This window comes from Cebus imitator, unplaced genomic scaffold (assembly GCF_001604975.1).
Source record: "Cebus imitator isolate Cc_AM_T3 unplaced genomic scaffold, Cebus_imitator-1.0 Scaffold54, whole genome shotgun sequence".
Taxonomy (NCBI): domain Eukaryota; kingdom Metazoa; phylum Chordata; class Mammalia; order Primates; family Cebidae; genus Cebus; species Cebus imitator.
Window position 1 is genome coordinate 6,409,118 of NW_016107369.1, and position 12,479 is coordinate 6,421,596.

The 12,479-nt window shown below is 36.4% G+C and overlaps 1 protein-coding gene across 8 annotated transcripts in view; it reads left to right on the top strand.

Moving 5' to 3' along the window:
- Nucleotides 1–12,479, top strand: part of DPF3 (double PHD fingers 3) — a 288,551-nt gene that overhangs the window by 123,947 nt on the left and 152,125 nt on the right. For all 8 annotated transcript variants that reach the window (XR_005200301.1, XR_005200298.1, XR_005200299.1 and 5 more), the window contains one exon: nucleotides 1,452–1,612. Coding sequence is in view for 4 of the 8 variants with exons in the window: in XM_017528735.2 (XP_017384224.1) it covers nucleotides 1,452–1,612 (161 nt within the window). In the remaining 4 variants the exon portion in view is untranslated. The remainder of the gene's footprint in view (nucleotides 1–1,451; nucleotides 1,613–12,479) is intronic.

Consider the following 12,479-nt stretch of genomic DNA (forward strand, 5'->3'; position numbering starts at 1 on the left):
AGAAAAAAAAAAAAAAAAAAGAAAAGAAAGCAGAATGATAGTTGCCAGAGATGGGGGCAGAGTAGGAATGGGGAGTTATCATTTAATGGGTACAGAGTTTCAGTTTTGCAAAATGAAAGAATTCTGGATATGGATGGTAGTGATGGTTGTAAGCACTGTTGTCTGCATGTGCTTAATGGGAAATTTTATGTTATGTGTATTTTACCACAATTAAGACATTGAAACAAAATCCCAATTTTGCTTTTTAAAAAATCTTCTAAATACTTGGGTTAAGAAATATTATTTTTAGAGACTTTCCCTCTCATTTTAAGCTGATATAATCCAATTTGAAATCTACATAGAATGAAAACAAAATGACATCACCATATCGCTTCAGAATAAACCCTTGATTCTCCCTTTTGCCCTTATGACCTCCGTGGCTCCTTCCCTTTCTACTATTCTTCCCACCCTGCACTCCTTTGTGCCCCTGCCACCTGACCCCAGTGAGAGGCTCGAATCTACCTGGCATAGGTTATGTTATGTGTATTTCCTTGAGGCATTTATTCGTCTGTGCCTATATTTTATTTGTTAGGCATTTGATCTCATCGATTATTTTAGTGCTTTGCATTTGATCAATTATGTCATGCTCTATTTTTGGTCTTTGAAAAGGACACTACCTTAAAATCAGCACCATCACCACGTGTCCAAAAACCAGAGTCAGGAATGTAAAATTTATTGTGCTTAATCAGATTCTCAGTCCAGCAAACCAGAAAGGTCTTTCTATTTGTGTTTTAAACTCCGTGAGTTGAATTATTTTGAATGCAAAATTGTTGAATTCTGTTAGTTTTCTATCAGAAAGTTATTTTTCTTTAAGTAATACGGTTTTAAAAGATTGTTGCCTGTTCCTCTATGCCCCCTTCTTCCTGCAATAGCCCTAATTTTATAGACTGTTTCTCTGTCCTAGTTTTTGTTTATATGGAGTGTTTCTCTTCTGTTGTAATGGAAAACTGGGTATCTTTGCTGGTGGTTTGGGTTCACCTAGAGTGCCTTAGCTGGTGACATCTGAGAACAAAATGTAGCTAATAGGAGTGGGGAGGTTCTAGAAGTACGATGTCCTCTAGGTTCCGTCCATAAGGTTGTTCCAGAGCTACCTCCCCTCTGGAGGGGGACCTCATGCTTTTGAGAACATGGACTGTTCTCTCTTACTGGTGATTCATTCTTGAAAGCCAGTGCTCTTTGTTAAAGGAGTTTCCAAGTTGCTTGGTGGATTTGGGATAGAAAATAAAACCTGGTCAGAACCTGACACTGAGTTGCCCTCTGCTCGTTGGCAAGGCTCCTGGTGCGCATTGCCTTGGTCTTCATAACTGGGACATCTTCAGTCTTCCCAGGGAGGTGGGTGTTTGACATCAGTTTCCCTCTGGGTGTGTTTCAGTTTTCCCTGGCCTCACCCCTTCACTCTCTGACTCTGGCAGGCTCGGGGACCAGTTCTACAAGGAAGCCATTGAGCACTGCCGGAGTTACAACTCCCGGCTATGTGCAGAGCGCAGTGTGCGTCTTCCCTTCCTGGACTCACAGACTGGGGTGGCCCAGAACAACTGCTACATCTGGATGGAGAAGAGGCACCGAGGCCCAGGTGAGCTACGCCACTCCTGGGACATGTGCACCTGTAGGCTCCCAGTCTGGAGGGAGGAAGACCAGAGCTTGTCTGGGAATCCAGGCAGCCTGGGTGGGATTGGGGCGGGGCAAGCTGCACATGGGCCTCTGAGATACCTTAAAGAAACTCAGCTACTTTTATGCTCCTGGCACGTGTTCCAAGGAATGCGTGTGGAGCGCTGAAGCCATGTGGCAGAGGTGGGGTAGGGTGGGAAGTGAAAGAGCTAACGGCGTTTATCCCAAAGAAGGCCAGACTGAGGACATGACAGCAAACTTCATCTTTTACCTTTGTGTGTTGGTTACAAGCTGGAAATCTGCTGTTAGATCTGAGTGTGAGGCTTAGCTTTGTCACCAAATTTCTGTCCCTCAGGTTCCTCATCTGTAAAGTGTGAATAATAATAGTCCTTACCACATAAGATTTTGTCTGAAGTAAATGGGACGATTGATAAAAACTTATAACATGAGTTTAGCACATGCTAAGTATGTGCTTCCAAATTGCTGGCTATTATTACTGTTATGACTGTGACTCCAGGACACTAGTCTTCCAGGCCCCAAAGAACAGAATAAAGGCCTTGTTATTAGGGAGACAGCTACAGGAATGTGATTTTTTGGCTCTGTCTGAGTCTATTTTTTAAAACGTTTTATTTGGAAAAATTTCACGTTTATATAAAACTGAAGACAACAGTAAAACAAATTTCCATGTAACCCTGCTTCGACAATGATCAACTCAAGGTCAATCGTGTTTCATTTGTATGCACTTCTCACTTTCCTCCCTGACCTCAGATTATTTCGAAGCAAATCCATGAAAGCACATGATTTCATCTGTAAATATTTTGTTGTGTATCTCTCAATGGTAAAGAACTCAAACAAACCAACCCACAATCACTATCACAGCTCAAAGAATTAGCAATAAGACTTTGATGTCAAATATTTGGTCAACATTCATGTTTTAAATCAGGATCCAAATGAAGCCCTACATTGCAAGTGACTGATGTTTCTTTTAACATCTCTGGGTTTCTCTCTGGCTCTGCCTGTGACTCTCTCTTTCCTTCTTGCATGTTAACTGTTGAAGATGCTGGCTTGCTTACACTGTGTGGTTTCCCAGGAGGATTTGGTGGTTGCATCCCCACGGTGTTATTCCTATGAATTGGTAGTTAGGTCTAGAGACTTACTCAGGTTCAACTTTTTTTTTTTTTTTTTTTGGCAAGAACAACCAAGTGATAGTGTGTACTTTCATCAGGAGACTTCATACAGTCTGGTTACCTCTTTTACTGATGTTAGCAGCCTTTCATGATAATTGCCTAGATTCTTTATCCCATTAAGTGTTGCAAAAAGTTAATATTCAATCCAGGACTATCATTATATCTTCATTTGTTAGCTCTGCAACTTCTATAAAGAAAAACATTCCCTCATTAAAATTTTAGTTATTGTGAGATACAGTTGACATATAAAGGCAGGATAAATGACTTTTTTCCCCCTCTGTTTACCAGTTTTCAAAATAATGAGTTGGTTCTCTAGCATTCTCCAAGGATGATCAATGTAATAATAATGATTCTTTTGAATGCCACCAGAAACTCACACATGTAAACATATTTGATGTATTTTAACCCAGTGTAGCTATTACTCTTATGATGCGTACCTTGCCTCATCTTTGGTCTTTCCGGATTCTGGCCAGTGCTGGTGATTTGAAACAACCCCAGTAGTTTCTGATAGCCTTTTTGCCACCCTAATATTAGGATGAAATATATCAGGCTCATCTTTTACACTTCTCGCTCTCTAGGCCTGAAATTAGCTATTTCTTGAAGAAATTCTGGCTTCTTTCTGTAGGAAATGTTATTTAGAGACCACAGTCTGGTGGTCATTGCTACTGGCTTGGTCATTGTTTCTAGGCCTTATCAGTGACTAGAACTAAGAAATATGATTTTTTTTTCTTTTTCTTTTTTTTTTTTTTTGAGATGGAGTTTCCCTCTTGTTGCCCAGGCTGGAATGCAATGGCATGATCTTGGCTTACTGCAACCTCTGCCTCCCAGGTTGAAGTGATTCTCCTGCCTCAGCCTCCCGAGTAGCTGAGATTACAGGCATGCACTACCATGCCAGGCTAATTTTTGTATTTTTAGTAGAGATCAGTTTCTCCATGTTGGTCAGGCTGGTCTCCAATTCCCAACCTCAGGCGATCCATCTGCCCCAGCCTCCCAAAGTGCTGGGAATACAGGCGTGAGCCACCGTGCCCAGGTTTTCTTTTTCATTTTAAGCGAAAATACATTATAAAATTATGTTGATACATCCCATTCAATTCAGTTTTAAACAGCTTTTACTTTGCTATCTTAATTATGTATCTCCTTTCTCCTATACCAAAAAAATCCTAGAAATGTTATTGACATAATTACTTATTTGCTTTATTTGCATACACACTTATTTGCATACACACACACTCACACACACAGTATCAGAATAACAATATGAGTATTAACAAGATTACTGAAAAGGTTTAAGACATTTTCTTTTTTTGCAATCTTTTTTTGTCCTTAGGATATATTCCATTAAACATGTGCAGTCAAATTACTCTGCTTTAAGGTCACTTGAAATAGTTCCTCTATGTGGTTGTGCCAGTAACTCAATACACAGTTGGATTCATTTGTTTCAATTTTCTTTCGCTTATCAGAGTTTGATTTTTGAGTGGGGAGGGGGGGTTCTTATAATTTCTTCTTTATTAAATCAACTTTTCATCTTGAAATAATTAATAATTGCAACTGTGACTATATTTGCAATTTGAAGTTGCAAATATAATACAGACAGGTCCCTTGTCTTCTTTACCCAACTTCCTCCAAGATAAATAGATCTTACAATATCAAAACCTGAAAATTAACATTGGCAAACTGTATATATGTAGCTCTATGTCATTTGATCACATGCGTAGATTTGTGTAACCACCTCTACAGTCAAGATACAAAACTATTACCACCCAACACTGTCATTATTTAAATCCTTTACCCTCCCCCATTTATAATATAGTTGTTTTAAACATTTCCTTTACATACACTGAAAAGCATACCAGTGTTATAATTTTTGCTTTAACCATCAAGCATAATTTATAAACTGTAAGAGAAGTGTTTATTGTACTTACTCATATTTTTACTTTTTCATTGTTTTTCTTCCTTCCTGACATTCCAAGATTCCTTCCTTTAGCATTTCCTTTCTGGGGTAGTACTTTCTTTAGCCATTCTTTTAGAGTACATCTGATGGTAACAACTTCTTAGTTTTCCTTCACTGGAGAATGTCTTGATTTTGCCTTCATTCCTGGAGGATATTTTTGCTGGACATAAAATTCTGAATTGATAGTCCTTTTATTTTGGCAGTTGGAAAAGGTTTTGTTACTTCTTTCTGATGGTTTGTGATAAGAGATCTGCTGTTATTTAAATGTTTTTTTGTCTCTTATAAGTAAGGTGTCATTTCTCTCTCATTGTTTTCAAGTTTTTTTTTTCTTTGTTTTTAGTTTCAGAAATGTGATTTTGATGTGTTTTTTGCATACATTTCTTTGGGTTTATTCCGTTTGAGTTTACTCAGCTTCTTGAACCTGTAGGTTTATTTATTTATTTATTTATTGCCAAATTTGGGAAATTTTCAGCCATTATTTCTTTGAATACATCTTTAGTTCCACACTCTTTCCCCTCTCCTCCTGGGACTTCAACAACACAAATGTTAGATCTTTTGTTACAGTCCCATAAGTCCCTGAGGCTGTGTTTATTTATTTTCAAAATTCTTCTCTCTGTGGTTCAACTTGGGTGATTTCTATAGTTTTCTCTTGAAGTTCATGGCCTCTTTTATTCTGTCCTCTTCCTTCTGCTGTTCAGCCAATTCATTGAGAGCATTTTTATTTTTTGTTATACATTTTTTCAGTTTTCAAATTCTATTTGGTTCTTCATATTTTCCATTTATTTGCTAAATGTGTCTTATATGTTCATAATTGCTTGTTGAAACACTTTTAATGATGGGTGCTTTAAGATCCTTGTCAGATGATTTTAACGTTTTTTGTTACTTTGTTGTTATCTGTGTCTTTTCTCATTTGAGATTTTCCTGGTTCTTCATATAATGGGCGGCTTTGACTGAATCTTGGACATTTTGGCTGTTATGTTATGAGACTCTAGATATTATTTAAATCTTCTATATTAGCTATAATCTTCAAGCTATGCTAGTAGGGGAGGTGAGGCTCCTCTCATTACTGTCAGACAGGTGTGGGAATTCAGCATCTCTACTTGGCTTCTGTTGACATCCCAGTATGACATCCTCTTTAATAGGAGAGGAACACCTTGTTGTTGCTGGGTAGAGGTGGGAGTTTAGGCTCCTCACTAGGCCTCCACTGATATTATCCTACTTGGGAGGAGGAGAGTCTCTACTGATACCACAGGGCACCAGCTCTTCCCTTAGCCTTCACTGACACTACCCCAGCAAAGCTATTGGGATGCCTGCTTGTCTTGCTAGGCTGCTCCTTTCCTGGTTCTCTGGCTAGAGAGAGTAGGATTTTCTTGAGGCTTTTTCTGGTCTTTATTTGTTGGCGTTTCTGGGTTATCAGCTTTTTCAGAATCCAGTCTAGGATATATGAGGTATAAAGGATACCCGAGATTGGGCTGGGCATGGCGGATCATGCCTGTAATCCCAGCACTTTGGGAGGCCAAAGGAGAAGGATTGCTTGAGCCTAGGAGTTCAAAACCAGCCTGAGCAGCATAGTGAGACCTCGTCTCTATAAAAATTTTAAAAATTAGCCAGGTAGGGTGGTGCATGCTTATAGTCCCAGCTACTTGGGAGGCTGAGGTGGGAGGATTGCTTGAGTCTAGGAGTTTGAGGCTGCAGTGAGCCAGGATTGCGCCATTGCACTCCAGTCCAGGTGACAGAGTGAGACGTCTCAATAAATAGCTAGCTAGCTAGCTAGTTAGATAGGTGAGTGGATAGGTAGATAGAAAAAAGAATACCCAGGAGCTTACCACCCACCCTGTTGTTTCTGAGATCCCAAAGTCCCTAGCTAGTCTGACTGGTTCCCTTCATCTTTCAGTTATTTCTTATGTCTCTTCTATGAATAATGTCCAGGATATTTAGTTGTACTTAGTGGGAGGAATATAAAAATGTGTATCTATTTCATCTTTCCAGAAGCAGAAGACCCTGAGATTGTCATGTCATCAAAAAAGTTTAACAGCTTTATTGAAGAATAATTACATACAATAAATTTCACATACTTAATGTGCACAGTTTGATAAGTTTTGACATGTATTCACCTGTGGAGCCATTACCACGATCAAGATAATGAACATATCCATGACTTGCCAAGGTTTCTTATGTGTTTAGTAATCCATCCTTCCTGTGCTTCCCTGTGCCTCCACCCTTCTTCACTCCCTCCCCAGAGGAAGCCACTGATTTGCTTTCTATATTGGAACCACACACTGTGTACTCCCTTTTTTAGGGGCAAGGGCATGTCTGGCTTCTTTCACTTAGCATAATTACTAATTAATACTATATCAGTAATTCCTTTTTATGCTGAGTAGTAGTCCATTGCATGGCTGTATCACAGTTAATTTATTCATTCACCTGTTGATGGAAAATTGGAATTGTTTGTTGTCTGAGTATTACAAATACAACTGCTATGAACATTTGTGTACAAGTCTTTGAATGGACATATGCTTTCCTTTCTCCTAGCTAGGTTAACTACATAGGAGTAGAACACCTAGATCATAAGAGAGATAGAGGTTTAACTTTAAAGAAACTGCCAAGCTGTTTTCCAAAGTGGTTTTACCATTTTACGTTCACTCCAGCAATATATGAGAGTTCCACTTCCTTCATATCCTTGCCAACACTTGGTGTGGTCAGTTTAAAAATATTTTTAGCCACTCTAATAGCTATATAGTAGTATTTCATTGCAGTTTTAACTTGCATTCCTCTAGTTAATAATGATTTTGAGCATTTTTATATGTGCTTATTTGCCATCTGTAAGGGGAAACAAACTTTTCTTCTCTATACTCTTTTTTTTTGAGCCAGAGTTTCACTCTTGTCGCCCAGGCTGGAGAGTAATGGCACAATCTCTGCTCACACAAACTCCGCCTCCCAGATTCAAGCAATTCTGCCTCAGCCCCCCAAGTAGTTGGGATTACAGACATTCGCCACCATGTCCAGCTCATTTTGTATTTTTAGTAGAGACAGGGTTTCTCCATGTTGGTCAGGCTGGTCTCGAACTCCTGACCTCAGGTGATCCGCCCGCCTTGGCCTCCCAAAGTGCTGGGATTACAGGCATGAGCCACTGTGCCTGGCTCTTTTCTATGCTTTTACTCAGTATTTCTGTGACCAGATGTGTGGATGCCCTAATTTCATATGCCAATTTCAAGTCCAGGTTGTCAGCTGTGCTTCTGACCAATGGGCTATAAATGGAGGTTTCCATGACTGGCCCTCATGTTTGATCATTTGCTAGAACTCAGGAAAACCAGTTACATACTAGACTGCCAGTTTATTACAAATGACATGTATCTGAAACAGCCAAATGGAAGAGGTGCACAGGGCAAGGTATGGGGAAAAGGGGCATGAAGCTTCCATGCCTTTCCCAAGTGAGCCACCCTCCCAATGTTCACCAACCCAGAGCTCTCTCAATCCAGTCAATTTGGATTTTCATAGAAACTTCATTATATAGGATGAGTTGATTAAATCATTGGCCGTTAGTGATTAGCTCAGCCACTTGTGCTGCTTTTCTTCCTAGAGATCAGAGGTGGGAAGTTAGAGCTGGGGCTAAAAGTTACGCTAATCTTGTGGTTGGTTCCCCTATTAATAATCCCCTATCCTGAGGCTATCCTGCAGGGTCATCCATTAGCTTTTAAAAAGACACATCACTTGGAGATTCTGGGGGTTAGAAACTGTATGCCGGGAAGTGGAGATTAAGACCAAAATGTATATTTCTAATTATATCACAATATGACATCATCCATGTATGTTCTTTGGTAAAGTTCAAATCTTTCATCCATTTTAAAACTGAGCTATTTGCTTATTATTGAATTTTGATTGTTCTTTATATATTCTAGATACAGGAAGTTTATCGAACATATGCTTTGCAAATATTTTTTCCAGTCTGTGGTTTGTATTTTCATTAACTTAGCAGTCTCATTCAAAGAGCAGAAGTTTTCAATTTTGGTGAAATCCAATTTATCAATTTATTCTTTTATAAATTGTGCTTTTGATATTATATCTAAGAAATTACTACCTAATGAAGGGTCAGAGTTTTCTTTTTTTTTCCTAAAATTTTATAATTTTAGGTTTTACATTTAGGTCCATGATTCATATGGGTTAATTTTGTATATGGTACAAAGTATGGATTAGTTAATTGTCTTGCAGATGGATATTCAATTGTTTCAACGTAGTTTGTTGAAAAGAGTAGCCTTTCTCCACTTAATTGCCTTGTCAAAAATTAGATGTCCACACATATGTGTATCTATTTTTGGACTCTCAATTCTGTTTTATTGACCTATTTGTCTGTCTTCATACTCTTATCACACCGTCTTGAATATTATAGTTTTATAATGCTTGCATCAGGTGGTGTTAGCCCTCTAAATTTGTTCTTGTTTTTCTTTGTTATTTTCATTATTCTAGGTCATTTGCTCTTTTATATGGATTTTATAATCAGTCTTCAATTTCTACAAAAAAACCTGGTTAGGATTTTGGTTGGGATTGTGTTGCATCTGTAGATCCATTCAAAGAAAATTAACAGTTTTCAGTATTGAGTTTTGCAGTGCATGGATATAGCATATCTCTCAATTTATTAATATCTTCTTTAATTTTTCTCATCAATGATTTTTAATTTTTAGTATATAGATGTTTCACATTTTGTCAGATTTATCTCTAAGTACTTAATATTTTTGATACTATTATAAATAAATTTTTATAAATTTTAATTTCTGATGTTTGCTGATATACAGAAATACAATTGATTTTGTATATTTTTCCTGTATCCTGCAACCTTGATAAACTGATTATTTCTAATAGCTTTCTATAGATTCTGTAGAATTTTCTATATAGTTGATTACCTGTTAGTTCACTAATAGATAATCTGAATAGTAAAGAAAACTTACTTCTTTCTTTTAATATGGATAACTTTTATTTATTTTATTTGTCTCTTGTACTGGCTGGACTCTCCAATATAATATTAGGTAAAAGTGGTGAGATTGGACATCCTTTTATTGTTTCTGATCTTAAGAATAAAGCATTTATGTTTTTTTTTGTTATTAAGTATGACATTGGCTGTAGATTTTTTTGTAGATATTCTTTATCAGATCGAGGATGCTCCCTTCTATTTCTAGTTTGAGAGATTTTTAAAAATCACAAATGGATATTTGATTTTGTCATCTGATTTTCTGCATCTATTGAGATGATCATATGGTTTTTCTTTTGTGGTTTGTTAAGATAATGAGTTACATTGATTGATTTTTGAATGTTAAGCCAACTTTACATTCCTAGTGTAAACCCCACTTTGTTATGCTATCTTATCCTTTTAATGTAGTGTTAGATTCATGTTGCTCAAGTTTTATTAGAATTTTTGCATCTATGTTTATGAGAGATATTAGTCTGTAGTTTTCCTGTAATGTCTGTCTGGTTTTGGTGTCAGGGTGATGCTGGCCTCATATAATGAGTTGGGAAGTATTTCTTCCTTTTTAGTTTTCTGAAACTTTATAAAGAATTGGTATTATTTTGTACATAAATATTTTATAGCATTTACCAGTGAATTCATTTAGATCTGGCAATTTCCTTGTGGTAATGTTTTTAGCTATAAATTTAGCTTATTTTATAGATATAGGGCTACTTAGGTTATTTATTTCGTCTTGAGTAAGCTTTGTTTCTTTTACCTGAGTTCTCCAAATTGGTTGCACAAAGTTGTTCATAATATTGCTGCATTATTTTCTTTTAATATATGTAGTAAACACACACACACACACACACACACACACACACACACACACACACAAATATATATATGTAGAATCTGGTGGCATATTATTTCGCTCATTATATTGGTAATCTGAATGTTCTTTTTTACCTCATCATTCTGACTAGAGGTTTATCAATTTTGTTGATCTTTTCAAATAAATAGCTTTTGGTAGAATTGATTTTCTCAATTGTTTTTCTGCTCTGATCTTTATATTTCCTTGTATTTACTTTGGATTTAATTTGCTCTTCTGTTTCTTATTTCTTTTAATTTTTTGATTTTTGTGGGTGCATAGTAAGTGTATCTATTTCTTAAGGTGTAAACAGGTCATTGATCTGAGCTATTTCTTCTTTTCTACTACAGCATTTTGTAATATAATTTCCCTGTAAACACTACATTAGCCTCATTTAAAAAGTTTTGATATTGAGTTTTAATTTTCACTCAGTTCAAAATATTTTCCTTTTTGGTTTCTTCTTTTACTCCTGGATTATTTAGAACTGTATTGTTTAGTTTCCAAACACTTGGGACATTTCCAAAGATGTGTCCATTATTTATTTCCAATTTAATTCCAAGTGGTTAGAGAATAATTTTTATGGTTTGAATCCATTTAAATTTATTGCTACTTGTTTTATGGCTCCAAATATGGTCTACCTTGCTAAATATTCTGTTTGCTCAGGAAAAGAATTGTGTTTTGCTCTTGTTGGTTGGAATGTTCCATAAATATCAATTAGGTCAAATGGGTTAATAGTGTTGTTTAAATCTTCGACATCCATACTGATTTTCTATTTATTCTATGAATTATTGGGAGGTGGGGTATTGAAACTTATGACTATAATTGTGAATTTGCTTATTTCTCCTTACAACTTATTACTTTTTGTTTCATGTGTACTGAAGCTTCGTTATTAGGTACATAAACATTTAGTATCGTTATGTCCTCTTAATAAGTTGATTCCTTTATCATTATAAAATAATCCTCTTAATTTCTATTAATATTAATTTCTCTGAAATTTCCTTTGTCTAATTCTAATATGGCCACTCCAGCTCTCTTTTGATTAATATTAACATGAAATATCTTTTTCTATTCTTTTACTTCTGCCTATTTGCATTTTTATATTAAAAGTAGTTTTTTAATAGGCAGTATAAAGTTGTGTTATGCTTTTTAAATGTAATCTGACAATCTGTTTTTTAGTTAGGGGCATTTAGACAACTTACATTTAGCGTAATTATGTTTTCTCTCTTTTTTGTTGGTTTATTAACTACAACTCTTGTTTTGTTATTTTAGTGATTGTTTAGTGTTTATAGTGTACATCTTTAATTATAGTTAACCTTCAAGTGATATTATTCAACTTCATGAATAGTATAAGAATTCTACAACAGCACTATGATAAACAGAATAAGGCCCCTACCCGACCCCAGACATCCACATTCTAATTATCGAAATCTGTGCATATGTTACCCTACATGGCAAAAGGGACTTCGAAGACATGGTTAAGGATTTTGAGATGGTGAGATAATCTTGGATTATCCAGGTGGGCCTAATGTAATCACAGAGGTTCTTATAAAAGGAAGGCAGGAGGTCAGAGTCAGAGTAGATGTGATGATGGGAGCAGAAGTCAAAGTGACATAATAGAGGAACAGGCCATGCACCAAAGAATGTAGGTGGCCTCTAGAAGCTATTATAGAAAGGCCAGCTAACAGGTTGTTTCCTAGAGTCTCTGGAAGGAATGCAAATCTGGTGACATCTTGGTTTTAGCCCACTGAAACTGATTTTGGACTTCTGACCTCTGGAATTGTAAGATAACAAATTTGTGGTGTTTTAAGGCTCTAAGTTTGGGGTAATTTGTTACAACAGCAATAGGAAATTATTACAAGTATACTTCTATTTTTTTATATTTTTTTC